The sequence below is a fragment of the Lipotes vexillifer genome, unplaced genomic scaffold, assembly GCF_000442215.2.
Source record: "Lipotes vexillifer unplaced genomic scaffold, Lipotes_vexillifer_v1.1 scaffold184, whole genome shotgun sequence".
Classification (NCBI taxonomy): Eukaryota; Metazoa; Chordata; class Mammalia; order Artiodactyla; family Lipotidae; genus Lipotes; species Lipotes vexillifer.
Genome location: NW_006783561.1, coordinates 1,687,603 through 1,702,532, shown reverse-complemented (window position 1 = coordinate 1,702,532; position 14,930 = coordinate 1,687,603). Strand labels below are relative to the sequence as shown.

Here is a 14,930-nt window from a genome sequence, read left to right as displayed (position 1 = left end):
GCGGTATGCGGGCCTCTCACTGTTGTGGCCTCTCCCGTTGCGGAGCACAGGCTCCAGACGTGCAGGCTCAGCGGCCATGGCTCACGGGCCCAGCCGCTCCGCGGCATGTGAGATCCTCCCGGACCGGGGCACGAACCCGCATCCCCTGCAACGGCAGGCGGACTCTCAACCACCGCGCCACCAGGGAAGCCCTGCGGCTTCTTTTAACTTCATTTATCGTGCCTGTGGCTGTGTTGTATGTTGAATGTCACAAATATGATCTGGTCCCTGATCTCAGAGAGGGGAGGCCCATGTGTAACAGGGGAAATGAGTCAGAGGATACAGGACAGGAATTAATTTGGCCGAGGGAGGCTTTGCCCAGAAGAGAGGGTGCAAACAAGGCTTTGAGGGAGATAAGCCCGCTGGCGGGGCTGCCACGTGACACCCTGCTACCTTCACATCTGCACAGAGTGGCTGGTTGACAAAGGCTTTCACACCCGTTATCTAGTTTGATCCTCACAATAACGCTGGGCTAAGAACTTCAACAGTTTACAGGTGGGAAACTGAGGCAGAGGGGATTCGATCCAAGATGACAGGCCAGCAGTTAGCTTCCTGCCTGTCTCCTGACTCCAGACCAATGCCCCCTGCTCCTCTCCCGTAATAAAATGACTCCCAGGGTACCCGACTGACCAAGAGCAGCTCGAAAGAGCCTGTGTACCCTCCTCTGGCTGCTGGCTGAGGAGAGCGGGGTCATTCACATCTCCCCACCTCCCACAGCGGACAGACCCCACTCACCCCGGAAGGGAAAGGTGCCCAGCTTGTGCAGATTCTCCTCCAGTTTCCCACAGTCCACCTCGGCCGTGGCAGTGAAGGGGGTGGTCACAGGGGGGTAGATGCCTGAGATGTCCGCCTTCCTCCCCTCCCCTGAGGCCCAGCCCCCCACGGTGCTGGACAAGGCCCTGCTCAGCCCCTGCCTCACAGAGGACCAGACTCGGGGGCCCAGCATCTCCACAGGAGGCTCAAAGCCCAGCTGGTCTCTGCCCCCGAGGGATGCTGAGTTTGGACTCCTTCCTACCCCAGTTAATGATCTATGTGTCTGGTTAAAAATTGGCTGCCCCCTGACTTGTTGGCCCTCAGGCAGGCCTGGGCTGGGTGTTTCCAGGGTCAGCGGCTAGGCCTGTTGGCTCCAGGGAGGTCTTCCCTCCCCCTGGGGAGCAGCTGGAGAAATGCCACAACCCAGTGTCCCTGTGGCCAGACGGAGGACTGGTTCCTGGGGTCCTTACACAAAAGGGTGCCTCCAGTGGGGCCCGGGCCTCCTCCCACAATTCCCAGCCCCAAAGCCAGGAGCCAGGCTGGCTTCCCCGCTTCCGCTTGGCAGTTGCGAGCTTGGCGGAGCTGATTGGCTGAGCCGGCCCTTCCCTGTGGGAGGCGAGGCTGGCTGGATGAGGCCTGTGATCTGCCGCCCGCAACTGCCCCACTCCCCTGCCAAGCTCCTCCCGCCAAGCCTGCCACGTGACAGGCCCGTGCTGGTCACACACAGCCCCACAGGACAGCTGTCACCAGGAGGGGACCCCAGGACAAGTGCCCTGGGAAGCTGATCCACGCTGGGACTTGGGAAGTGGGGTGGCAGGAAAGAAGCAAAAAGAGGCCTTGTTAGGAAAAGCAGCAGGGCTGGCTCAGGGAGGCCAAAGGGCTCCAAGTTCCCCTCTTGCCGGAGCCCACCCTTGCCCCCAGTCTTCCTTCATTCCTAAATGTTTCAGGCACAAATAGAAATGAACATCACACACAGCAAAAATGACTTTTTGTTTTAATTGCGGTAGCTTGTGGGTGCTCCCGGGGCGTACACAGAGGAATGGTGCGGTCCTCAGCTCTGGGGGCCATTCTTATGACCCTCTGGCTGTACGCAGGGGACAGGCCAGGTGCCTGGCTGGGCTGGGACAGTCGTTTACTGGGCTGGCACAGGCTGGGGGGGTCTCCCGCCCACTCTCGGCAGACCCCTCCAGCCCGTTCTGCTCTGACCCCGGCTCCGGGTGCTCCAGAGCGTGCCGGGTGTCAGCCTGCCACAGCTGCACCAGGTCCGTGGGGGTCTTTCCTTCCTGGGGGAAACAAGAGGATATCTAGTCACCGTTCAGAAGTCTGTACAAAGAGGTGCCCTCATCTACGCCAGTGGTTCCCAACTGGGAGCAACTGGCAATGTCTGGAGACATTTTTGATTATGACACTGGAGGAGGGGATGCTACTGGCATCTTGAGTAGAGGCCAGGGATGCTGCTCAAACATCCGATAATGCACGGACAGCACCCCCACGACAAAGAATTATCCCGCCCAAAACGTGTGAGGTTGAGAAGCCCTCGTTTACACCTTCCCCTTATCTTCCTAACTTTCCCATTATCTCCTCAGCCTCTCTTTTTTCTTTCATATAGCTATAGCTTTTTAAAAGTATTGAGGTATAGTTGATGTACAATATTATATAAGTTACAGGTGCACAATACAGTGATTCATAATTTTTAAAGGTTATACTCCACTTATAGTTATTATAAAATATTGGCTATATTCCATGTTGTACAATATATCCTTGTAGCTTATATCATACATAACAGTTTGTACCTCTTAATCCCCTACCCCTATATTGCACCCCCCAGCCTTTCTTGAGTCAAGGTCCCCCCTTACCCAATTCTCCTCTCTTTTGTGATTGCTCTGGGCCCCAAAGAAGAGCTTGGACTGGGGGACATAGGTTCCTAAAGGAACTGGAGGACCACAGGAGCCAACACAGGGTGCTAGGAACAATCGTGCTGACTGAGTGCTTAGCTTCCTTCCGGCTCTGTCCCTCCACGATTTTGGCCTCCCTGAGCCTGGACATTAGGACCGCCTGTGGTCTACTTGGGGGCCTTTGGGAAATCCTCCTGCTGTCCCTCCTGGCTGTTTTCTCCACTTAGATTTTCTGGATGTAGAGAGGCATAGAGAGAGTTGGGAAGCTGGGTGGGCCCCCAGTCTCCTGGGGCCCAGAGAAACCCTCCACTGTGAGACTGCCCCAAGGGCAGGCCGGCCGAGTCCTGCTCAGTTCTGTATTTCTTCCGAGTGCCCAGCACAGGGCCTGGGAGAGCAGCGCACACTGTTTACTGAATCAGGAAAGGAGTGAATTTACCAGGTTCTTGCTCATCATGTCAGCCCCGTGCAGGAGCAGCAGTTTGATGATTTTGTAGCGATTGAGCCTCACGGCGTCATGCAGGGCGCTGTCCCCTTCCTAGAACCAGTGAGACATTCAGCATGGCCCACGGGGGCATGTGGGAGCCCTCAGGGGGCATATGGAGCCCCCTGTGGTGGGGCTGGGCATGAAGGAACCCAGACACTCACTCTGTCTTTGGCATTGATGTCCAGGCCCAGGGATAGAAAGTGTTCCACGATCTCCACGTGCCCCGTCCGGACTGCCACATGCAGGGGAGTGCTCAGCAGCTGGGTGGGGAGGAATCAGGAGATGCTGGCTGAAGGGACCTGGACTGTGATGCCTCTGGGAGGGGGCTGTCTTAACTCTAGCCTAATCCTTCTCCCAAGGAGGGGTAGGGAGCGCTGTAATTTCCCATCACCCTATCTGATGATCAGCTCTAAGGCATTACATGCCGCCTCGTCAGGGAAGCCTTCTATGATTCCCCTCTCACCCGGATGTGAGCAACTGCTCACTCCTCTGCCCTTTTAAAATAATTATAGTAGATGCCATTTATTGAGAAATGACTATGTGATGAGCACAGCAAAATCTTACAAAACATTAGCCCTATGTTGAATAAATAATTAATTTACATAAATTTTCCCATCCAATCTATACAAGAACTCTGCAAGACATTTTATAGATGAGCAACAGAGGCTCAGAGGCTGTCACTTGTTCAAGGTTATATACAAAGGATTGAGTGAATGAAAAATGGTGGATGAATAAATAAGTGAACAGATGAATAAATGAATGGATGGATGGATAGATAGACAGATAGAAGGATGATGAATGATGGCATGGGTGAACAAATCCTGCATCTTTGGGTGGTCCCAAAGCCACCAAGCTAGTGGATCTCTTTTCCTCCCCTCTCCTCTGCTCTTCCTCCCATTCCCAGATGGTGGTCTCCAAAGGGCTGCAGCTGATGGCAAGGACCCATCCCTGGGCTCTGCAGCCACTCCAGAAACCAGACTAGCTCACTACCCTCCTGCTCTCTGCTTTTCTACCCTCTGCTTCTCTCCCCACCACCCCTCCGCCCTGCTACCCCAACATCTGTGAGCATTATGGCCTCACCTTATCCCTCACGTTGGTGTCTGCTCCCCGACTTTGCAGAAGCTTCACCACCTCCAAGTGGCCCCCACGGCAGGCCCAATGCATGGCTGTGCAGTCCAGCTAGAAAGGAAGGGTGGAGCCTAACTGCAGAGCTTCAGGGAAGAAAGTGCCCTGGGAGAAAGGACCCCAGCCAAGAGGGCAGGCAGATATCCAGGGAAGGATAGGGCCACTCCAGTGACTGAGCAATGGATGCAGTGGAGCCGAAGAACCCGCGGGCTCCATCTCGTCCAAGCCAGATTTACAGAGGAGGCTCAGGGAGGAGATGGGCCCCCCCCCCACGGTCATACAACATACTACAGGTGGAGCCTGGCCCCCGAGGCAGCTTGTTTATGTCCCAGGTTGGAGGTTTGCAGGGATAGGGAGTCTATGAGTGCTGGACCCACCTCCTGCCCCTCACCCAATACCTGGCCTCTTGCTCACCCGATCCTGGAAGTCCACAGTGACCCCACTCTCTAGAAGCTTCTCCAGGATCTCCATGTGGCCCTCCAGGGAAGCTCGGTGCAGTGCTGTCCGGTGGAACTGTCCCCAGAGAAACTGTCAGGGCCTAAACTCTGGCCCCAGGCCTAAGCCCATCACCCACCCAAGTTGAGCCCAGGCCTTATCCCAGCCCGATTCTGACCCCTGTGCCGGGTCCCCATATCTTCCATGTTCCGCCGGCTCCTTCATGCTCTATCTGGACCAGCCTTGGAGGCCTCCTGTGCACTGTGGACTCTGACCTTCTCACTGCCCCCTAAACACACAGGCTGTTGCCTGTGCCCAAATGCCCATTTTGCTCATACTCCCTGTGAGTGCTTGATGAATTCTTGTAACTCCACGAAGATGCAGCTCAAGTGTCATCGACTTCTTGAAACCTCTAGGCCATAGCTGTCCCAGGGGTCCAGACAACCCTCCACTGTGATAGACAGTCAAAGGCAAGCCGAGTCTTACTTGACTATTTCCCCTGAGTGCCTTGCCCAGGGCCAGGATGGGCAGGTGCACCCTGATTACTGATTCAAGGAGGGAATGAACTTCCTGTCCAATGCAGTCGGCTTTCTGCTTTGGTCTCTTGAAACACTCAGGCCAGAGGGCATATCTTTCCATATTCTAATGATCCAGTTGTGCATCAGTCTCCCAGCTACTGTCAACCCTGGTCTTTTTGGTTTTGTGCTCCTAGCACCTAGCACAACGCAGAGGCAGGAGATGCTTAGATAGACCAAGAGGATTAAAACTCTGGAATCTAAAAAGTGGAAAGGACATGTAGTCTAAGCCTGCAATAATGCAGGCTGAAGGGGGTGACCATTAATTTGCACAATCCCAGGATATGATCTCGAGAGAGCATCCTACAAAGTATGAAAGAGGCGGTTTCAGGGAAAACAAAAAGAAGTATGATGGGTGACGGAAACATTTTGAAAATCGTGGGGATGGGTGCACAACATTATAAGTGTAATTAATGCCACTGAGCTGCGCACTTAAAATTTATTTGGCATATCTCATGTTTTATATATATATTTTGTAACCACAAGATAAAAATAATTGTTAAAAGTATGATGATATACAATGCAACACAAAGTATCATATCCAAGCATGTGCTTTAATAGTGTTTTCATTCGATAAATATACACTGAAGCACTAATATTCTATTTGATCATAACGTGCTCTGAGGGGAGGAGCCAGTTTTACGAAGACGGAAACAGGCCCAGAGAGGTGACGGGCCCAGCCACAGGTCACAGAACTAGGGAGTGGTACAGGTGGGATTTGAGTCCAAATCTCCTGGTCTTGGACTCTGTATTTGATTCCATTCCATTTTTCCCCCTAAAAATCCAGGTGTTTATTACTCTGGAGGTGGTTCAAGTTGGAAAGGGTCTAAGGATTTAGAAAAACTCCTGTGTGGGGAAGGGGGCATCCCACATCTTCTGAGGGGCCCCCTCCCAAAGGACACCCACGCCTCTTCTCAAAGAATGCACAAGCGGGCGGGGTGCGGGCATCAGCTCTGAAAGGGAGGCCGACACAGGTGCAGGGCCCGATGGGAACATCACCTGATCACAGGTGTCGGGGGAACCCCCGTCCGCCAGGAACTTCTCAATGACCTTCATTTGCCCCTCCACCGCCGCTTTCAGGAACGTCTCCGCGTCCACGGGGCCGGTCTGGAGAGAGCGAATGCAGTCCCTGGGGGCCGCTCCGCTGTGATCTGAGCCATTCCCCCTTCCCCGGCTCCCCCTGCCCACACAGGTGTCCTCCCCAGGACCCTTACGATCTCCTCCGGCTCTGGAGGTGGCTCCTGGGAGGCTGCCAGGGCTTCCCGCTTCTTCTGCTTGCGTTTTTTCCGCAGCTGGATGAGGTTCTGGATCCCACCCACGTCGATGATCTCCCTCCGCAGGTCCAGGGATGTTTTACGCACGCGCTCTTGACCCTGCGTGGGGATAGCCAATCAAGCCCTGCACTGGGGCACAGAATGTGGGGCTTGGGGACCTCTGAGCTAGGCTGGAGGTGGAGGACAGGGAGAGCCTCTCGAGGGAGAAAGAATCCAGGTCTAGCTCTGCCGCCTAGGACTAGGTGAAGCCAATGAGACAGACAGAGATGCACAGGGGGCTTGAGGGAGCTGCTTTGGAGCTGCCCAGCTTCAAGGCTCCATATAGGGTGGGGAGTTGATGAGGAAATCTCAAGGGCAGTTCCTAGCCCAGGCCTCCAGAACAGGGTACGAATTCTCATCTCTCCATGCAATTCTCTCTCTCTCCCTCCCCCCCCCCCCCCCCCCCTCTCTCTCTCTCTCTCTCTCTCTCTCTCTCTCTCTCTGGCCATAAAAGTAATACAGAAACATAAAAGCTCTGAAGAGAAAGCCCTTCTCTCCCAGAGGAACTTCTATCATAGCTCCGTTGATGCCCTTTCAGACATGCATCCTACGGGATCATCCTCCAAACAGTGGTCTGGAAACTCTGCTTTTCTCTTATCAGCGTGCAGATGTCTCCTGTCAGCACACACAGCCTCCCCCAGCCCACTAACACCTGCATCATGCCCTGTTGTATGGCTGCCCCATCACTGCCGCTTCCCAAATGAGTCCCCTGGGATCTTATACACATGCAGATTCTGACTTAGCAGGCATGGGGAGGAAAACTTCCCCCCTCTTCACTTCTAAGTTCTTTGGCTGGTCTAATAATTAAATTGATGTAAGACTGATTAATAGGAGAAAAACAAATTTGATTTCATATGTATGGTAGTCCATAAAAATATGAGACTCAAAGAAGTGACCAAAGCAGGCAGCTTTTACACATCTTAGAAAAAGAAACAATAAATTTGTGCCATATTGAAAAGACAAAGGAGTTGTTTTCGGAGGAACTAATTAGTGAAGAAACAAGTTTTGTTTATATAGCCTTCTCAGCCCTGAATTCCTGATATCTAGTGATAAGGAAGCTTTCTACTTTCCTGATATAGGGAGGGTAACTTCCCATGGCAGATTTATTTACCACTTTCAGGGGAACAAAGGAGGGTCGAGTGTCCTTCTTACACTGGCTTTTTCTCAGATAACTTTAAAAATAATCAGTCTGGGGCTTCCCTGGTGGCGCAGTGCTCGAGAGTCCGCCTGCCAGTGCAGGGGACACGGGTTCATGCCCCGGTCCGGGAAGATCCCACATGCCGCGGAGCAGCTGGGCCCGTGAGCCGTGGCCGCTGAACCTGCGCGTCCGGAGCCTGTGCTCCGCAACGGGAGAGGCCACAACAGTGAGAGGCCCGCATACCGCAAAAAAAATAAAAAATAAAAAAAAAATCAGTATGCCAAAGTGGTATATTTGGGGGTGGCATATTCTGCTCTCCTTCACAAGTATGAGATGGGGCCGAGATGCTGCATCGCTAACATCTCCTGGGGGTGCTGAGCTGCTGGAGGAGCACCAGGAGGGGCAAGGCCGTAACTGCCTGGTCTGTCTCCTAAGCGCGCAGATACTGGGTTCTCCTAGCACTTACCTTAACCTTTTGTAAGGATGGACTCTGAGGCCTGTGGTGCTTCTCATCCTCCAACACCAGCATCTCCATGGGCAGCTTCTGATGGGTGGTTCCTCGGAGTTTCTGGTGAGCCAAGGACAGGACGGGTTCCGGGCCTGCCTTCAGTGCCTGGGGGGCCAGATAGCCTTGCCCCCAAGGACCTCCTCCTGTGTGACCTCCCAGCCCGTCATCTGCCCCACTCCTGTCTGGTCCAGGAGGCCCCAGGTCAGAGCCGACCTCCCCGGCCCCAACCCCAGTTCAAACACCTGTGTACTGACTGCCCTGTGTCCCCAGCAAAACAGGATTAAGGGCTACTGGAATGAGTTTTCATGAAATTAAACATACTCACTTTTTTCAAGCACTGAGGTTTTGGGTTTTTTTTTCTTTTTGGCGTTTAAAATTCACTCTGATGAAATACTTGAGATGAAATGATAGTTTTTTTCTTTGTTTGTTTGTTTGTTTGTTTAGTGGGCTTGCTTGACAATACAAAAATTTGGCAACTCTGTCAGTTACCAACTTCTTTCCCTCAGATTTTACTGATCCGTGAAATCCTAGAGCATGGAAACTGTTGCTCTCAGGGAACCTGAGGGGTGGGACCCGCAGCTCCCCAGCTCTCAGCTTGATGTGAACTCTAAGTATTAACCTTATTCTCGTTTTAATAATATGGAGGAAACTCTGTCCAAGTCTCCTCCCCGCTTGTAGCTCCAACTTGCCTGGACTACTGCCTCATGGCCGCTTCCTCTCTTCTAAAGGAAAACACTCTTGGTTAAGCGCTGGCGACCCTATCTCTGAAGTCCCCATGTACCGGGAACATTCGTCCAGGCTGGAGGGCGCTGGACGGGGAGGAGTGATCTCCCTTACAGAGCTCTCAGCTGCCTTTGTCGTTGGACACCGAGCTCCGGTGTTACACTCTTCAAGTGTCAGTTGAGGGCTGATTTTCCAGGTCTTTATTTCGAATGTTCTGTTGTCCACTGGCTTCTCCCTTCCATGTCAGGCTTACATGGTTTGAGGTCTCCCCAGTGCCGGCCTCGCCTGAAACACTGGATCCTCACCCAGGGACAAGACCACCTAGGGCTTCAGCTACTACTGCATGCAGGGCCCTGGCTGGGCTCCTGGAGCATCTAGAGTGGGCTTGGTCTTAATCATCTTGGCATCCCCAGCACCGATGACAAGAGTTAGCACACAGTAGGTGCTCAGCAAATGTTTGGAGAATACATGAATGGATGAGTTCACGGATGGTGGCAGGCGGGCTCAGCAGCTCTGCACACCTCCAAGTCCTCAGTGATGACCTAGCCCAGTAAGGCCCCCCGCAAGAGAGCCTCAGCCCCTGGGCTGGTCTCCAAGACCCTCCTTCCCTACCCACCCCATGAAGGGGGTGCAGGCGGAACAGAGGTTCTCCTCTAAGAATGCTGCTGGGCTGGGGCCTGGTGGGAACAACTGGGGACTCTAACGCCTGCCCACGCCTTACCCAGAGTCCATAGCCTCTCGTTTCAGATTTGTCTCTGTAGGTTGGCACACAGTAGGTGCTCAAGAAATGTTTATTGAATTGGGTGTTTGTCGGTGAGACACAAGCCAACAAAACTTCCACCTTCCTTCATAGATGGTTGCACAGAGGAAATGAGAGAGTGCCTGTCCAATGTGTAGCACGGTGCCTGGCATGTAGGAGGCACCAGTGGTGAGGCTGGCTCTGTGGGCACCTGGGGCCCTGACAGCCCTGCTGCTATATTTGTTGGATGAATGAATGGATGAGGACTGCTCCGTGCCCCCTTGCTGAAGGTCTCTCTGTCCAGTAGCAGCATTCCAGAAATGGCCCAGCAACATGACTCCCCTGCCTGGCCCTGGTGCACATGCCCTCGGGGGAGTGAGAAATGACATTCCTGGAGATCCAGGGATGCGCCGGCGGGGCCTCAGCAGGCTCAGTCCAGGTCCTTCCCAGCCAAACCTCCCCTCCCTTCCCTAGCCCTCATCTCTTCTTCCACCAGAGTCCTGACCCTTCCCTCTTCCTCACCTCCATTCAGTCACTCTTCCTTTTTTGAATGGAGTCTACATCTACACTGATTTATCTCCTCCCTCCCATTCCTGTTAGGGCCAGTCTTTCCCCCTCCAAGTCCTTCTCAGGGCTGTCAGAGCTGCCTTCCCCAAACAGGTCAAGTGGCACCACTGTGCCTCACTCAACAACATGCAGTGGCTCCCCACTGCCCACAGAATAAGTATCTTTCACGTGGTCCTCACTGTCTGGTTTGTGCCCTGTCTCCCTTCCCAGCTTCAGCCCCTCCTGCCAGACTTTCTCCCGACGATCATGCTTCCACTCACCCCAACGACAGGCGCCTGTTGTTTCCTTAGCCTGGAATACTCTCCCCCCTCTTGCCCTCCGTCCTTCAAGGGCCGTCCTTGAAGGCCTGGCTCAAATGCCCTCCTGTCCACAGAGAAGTCCTCGAGGGCCCACGGTCGGCATGCCTCATCCACCCTTTGTGCTCCTTCACTTCTGAGTTACACCTCTATTTCACCCTTTTCCACTCTGCCTTGTTTCTTAGTTGGCTGTGCACCTGGAAGATGTCGGCTAAAATGAACACAGAGCTGGTAAAGAGGAGGCGGGGGCTGACCTTCCTGAGCCTCTCATTCCTCCCAGCACTGGACTCTTGGAAGAGTAGACTCTAGGTCAAGTATTCATCTCCATAAAATGAAGAGTAGGACCAGCCCGCACCCTCCTCCCCGACTTCTTTATTCCAGAGAAGATACAGTTGCCCAGAGCCCCATGCTCAGTCGCCTCCCCGGGTGTGGCTGGTGGTCCGGTGTGGCTGGTGGTCCTAGAAAACCCATGCTTCCTTTGCCAGCATCCCTTTCTCACTCTGCTCCCCGTCTTAATCCTTCCTCAGGGACCAAACACTGGAGTTTTTCCTGTCCCAGCCTCCCAGCCGGCAGCTGGGGGACCTCAGGGCCCCAATCCGCAGGCAGCATCCCGGCTGTCCTGCTCTGTGCAGCTCAGCCTGTCTCCTCGAGGCCCAGGTGGGTGGACAGGGTCTCGAGGAACCCAGCTTGGCTCGCCCACTCCACTGTCTCTCAGATTTGGGGGCTGAAGCCTCCGTCTCCCACTGCCAGCAGCCCCCTCTCAGGAGCACCCTGCAGTACAGCCAGCTGGGCCCCTGGGGACACCTGTCCTCCTTCCTGCCAGGTACGGCAGCCAGGCTCTTCCTTCCCTTGACAGCAGAGTTGGGTCTCCTCAGCAACCCCTTGGGCCCCACACCCCGCCCTACCTCATTCTCCTCCTCCTGTGCCAGCCGCTCCTCGATGAGTGCCGCGGCCCTCTGCACCTCCTCGGAGCCCGCCATGGCACCATGCGCAACCCGCCCCTGCAGGCCCCGGGGCCCCAGGGGCTTTATATGCCAGGGCTCCCACCCCCGCCCCGCTAGGCGCCTCTGCCATGAGCTCACCGGCCCAATTCTCCAGCTGCCTCCCGACCTGTCACCTTCACCCCAGGCAGCCCCGAGGAGCAGGAGGCGGCAGGGACAGTTGCCACCCCCCAACCCCTGGCCTATTGGAGCCGGAGGGCCCAGTGCCCCGGGAGCGAGAGCGAGGACTGCGGGAAGGCGCCTGCCCAGCCTCTGTCCTGAGTGCTGAGGCCCAGATGGGCCGGGTAGCCGCGCTGCATAAAGAAAGGATCGCTGGCTGCCCGTAGCCCTGATGGCGGTGCCACCTGCTGGATGCCTGGAAACCCTGCCCAGCCAGTGCCAGTGAGGGAGCCTAAAGGCCAAATGTGGGGACCCAAGATAAGCCCGCATCCCCAGGCCGTCCCGTGAAAAGGCCCTGCCTGCTCTGGGAAGGGGCAAGACTCTGCCTCATCTGGGCTGGAGTGCCAGGCGGTGGGTGGAGGTAAGGGCAGCCGCCTCCCTCTTTGCCCGCAGCTCGCGCAGGCCTTTGCCTCTCTGGGGTCCCACAGCGCCCCCTAGTGAAGCATCGCTGCATTTGGCCGCAAGTCCACTTGTCCCCGACAGACCTCACCCATCAGTCTGTCGCAGGGGGCCTCTGTGGGACTTACAGGGTCTTGCTCCAAGGAGGCACTGGAAGGGCTGGAACGCAGCGGCAAGCCCCGCTGACGAAGACACCAGCTCTGACTGATCGTCCTTCCCTCCCCGGTTTCCCAGTCAGGCCAACCTGACCGGTGCTCACTGAGAAAGAAAAATACTCTCAACTGGAGAAGCAGCAGACCTGTACTGCTCAGTTCCACACCCGGAACTGTGGGAGCGAGGCCTGGGTCACCACGGCCCAGGCTGAACCTGCCAGTGAGCCACAGACGCCACAGCCCTGTGGTTCTGTGACACTCACGTGGCCTGCCCTCAGCTAAACCACCTTATCTGAGGTCCCCCTCTCTGCCGACGTGCACATTTTCCCCTAAGGAAGCACAAGACCCGGCTCCTTCCCTCTGGTTCCCTTGCTGGCAAGCCGACACAGGCTCATCATCGAAATTTATCAGAGGTTTTGCTTTCACGTCGCCAAGGGTACATGCAGCATCTGCAGGACATCCACACACGTCTCAGTCCTGAGGGCCCGGCTCAGGGGGCTGGAGCCGGAAGCCAGCACCCTCGTGCTGCAGGAGCAGAGCAGCAGGTAACTGACGCCGCCTTCCCGAGGTGCTGCCTTCGCTTTCAAAGCTAGTTCACACCTGTTATCCCATGTAATCCTGCCAGCAGCTGAGAGGGGAGGCAGGGCAGGAGGCATCACCTCCACTTTAAAGACAAGCAACGCGGGTTCGGAGGTTAAGTGGCTTTTCCGGAGGACCCACGAGAACACAGGTCCGCATAATGACAGTTCACGGCTCGCTCCACCGTACTCTCTGCGGTGGAGAGCACAGAGCAGTAGCTGCTCTACCCGGAGCAGCTGGGGAGGCCGTGCACCCACCTGCTCCCACCCCAGAACTGGCTCCAGGGCTCCAGAGAGCTACAGGAGAACCCAAAGTCAAAGCCAGGCAAGAGAGAAGGGAGGAGCAAAAGGCTTTATTGATAAATATGCAGACGTGTCTGCACACAGGGACCTGCTGCGGGGCCGTGAGCAGGCTGCAGACCCCCCACTGCCGGGGTTACAGCCAGGAGATGGCCCTGTGCAGGCCTCTGCCATGACAGCCCAGCCATCGGCCTCCACCTCATCTCTGCCAGCTGTGCTGGGGGCTGGGAGAGGCAGAGGCCGGCCTCAGGCTCCCCACCCCCGGGGCTCACGAGTGGTCCCCTCCCCTCTGGGGGGCTGGCACTGGGCCCAGGGCAGAGTCAGGGGGTAGGGGCAAGGGAGGGAGACAGCAGCTGCTTCAGACCCTGAGCAGAAAACCGGAGTGAGCACAGCCGGCAGCACCAGATGACAGATCTGGGCTCCAGGGGCCTCCGGGCTGGCCCTCGTGGCTTGAACCTGCCGCGGGGGAGAGGCAGGGTGGAGGGCCCTGGTTTGCCTTTTCTCTGACAAGGTTGGCAAGGCCCGTGTGTGGCAGCACACTGTTTCCTGGGTGCTAGGCACTGGTGGCCCACGGAGTCCCTGGGAAGCAGCGTCCCCTCAGGGCTCGCCCGGCAGCCATACACGGGAGGCTCCCCCGGAGAAAAGAACGGCTCTCAAAGGCAGCGGCAGGGTGGGGGTGCCTAGTGCTCCAGCCGGGAGGCCTCTCAGCCCTGCAGAGGCCTTCCCTGGTCTCTCTGCCCAGGGGTCCATGGGCTCCTCAGTCCTGGGGCGGCGGGGGCTGGTTAATGATGACCTGGATGACAAAATCTTTCTGGATCTTGGTTTCCTGGAGCCGCGTGCGATCTGTGAGCAGCTTTCCAGAGAAGAACCATCGCTGCCAGGATGGCTCGATGCCCTCCTGGGTGTGCAGCTGCCTCTTGAGCTGCCCCACCGTGTCAGGCAGGCTGGCGCTGAGCCTCACGTCCTTGCCCGTGGAGAGGCGTACCTTCAGCGGGAACTCTCGGCGCACGCTGGGGGTGGGCTCGGGGGGCTCCAGGCTCTCCTCCTCAGTGTGCTCCAGAAGCAGGTTCACGGGTGGCGACAGGCAGTAAATGGGCAGCTGGTAGCGATTGCCCAGCTCATCGTAGCATTCACAGAGGGTGCCTGTGGGAAAGGCAGGGTGGTCAGAGTCGGCTTGAGGACCAACTGATGTGGATTAACTTGTGTCCCCTCCACCAATTTCATGTATTGAAGCCCTAACCCCACCCCCCCAGCGTCACTGTATTTGGAGATAGGGGCCTATATGGGAGTAATTAAGGTTAAATGAGGTCATATAGGTGGGGCCCTGATCCGGTTAGGGTTAGTGCCCTTACAAGAAGAGACACCAGAAAGCTCAAGCTCTCTCTCTTCTCCCACAATGAGGACATAGAGAGCAGGTGGCCATCTACAAGCCAGGAAGAGAACTCTCACCAAAAACCAAATCAGCTGCCACCTTGATCTTGGGCGTCTCGGACTCCAGAACTAAATTTCTGTTGTTTAATAAGCTACCCAGTCTGCAGTATTTTGCTATAGCAGCCTGAGCAGACTGATACACCTGTCATGGTCATCCCACAGTCCTCAAACCCACCCTACAGGCAGGTCTTCCTGGGACAGCTGGTGGGAGCTCGAGGTAGAGGCAGGAAGACCTGGGTTGACATTCTGGCTCCACCAGGTACTGGCTCATTCAACCCCAGAAAATTACTTAACTTTTCATTTGTTCATTCAACAACTCC

General features: G+C 55.7%; 3 protein-coding genes across 4 annotated transcripts in view; all 3 read right to left on the bottom strand.

Annotated features, from left to right (window-relative positions):
• Positions 1-991, bottom strand: part of HOGA1 (4-hydroxy-2-oxoglutarate aldolase 1) — a 20,705-nt gene extending 19,714 nt beyond the window's left edge. Inside the window, exon 1 of one of the 2 annotated variants that reach the window (XM_007456220.1) lies at positions 775-991. In XM_007456220.1, coding sequence (XP_007456282.1) covers positions 775-985 — 211 coding nt within the window. In that variant the 5' untranslated portion in view covers positions 986-991. The remainder of the gene's footprint in view (positions 1-774) is intronic. The other variant, XM_007456221.1, reaches the window with a different exon arrangement.
• Positions 992-1,768: 777 nt separating this feature from the next.
• ANKRD2 (ankyrin repeat domain 2) lies at positions 1,769-11,807 on the bottom strand. The gene is given in 11 exon segments (XM_007456217.1): positions 1,769-1,948; positions 1,950-2,075; positions 3,124-3,222; positions 3,333-3,431; positions 4,252-4,350; positions 4,711-4,809; positions 6,306-6,413; positions 6,521-6,679; positions 8,224-8,325; positions 11,496-11,585; positions 11,587-11,807. Coding segments are annotated over 11 exon segments (1,083 nt in total). The 5' UTR covers positions 11,665-11,807; the 3' UTR covers positions 1,769-1,924.
• A 1,409-nt stretch (positions 11,808-13,216) lies between these two features.
• The window catches only part of UBTD1 (ubiquitin domain containing 1), a 51,998-nt gene continuing 50,284 nt past the window's right edge, over positions 13,217-14,930 (bottom strand). The window contains exon 3 of the mRNA XM_007456216.1: positions 13,217-14,322. Coding sequence (XP_007456278.1) covers positions 13,937-14,322 — 386 coding nt within the window. The 3' untranslated portion in view covers positions 13,217-13,936. The remainder of the gene's footprint in view (positions 14,323-14,930) is intronic.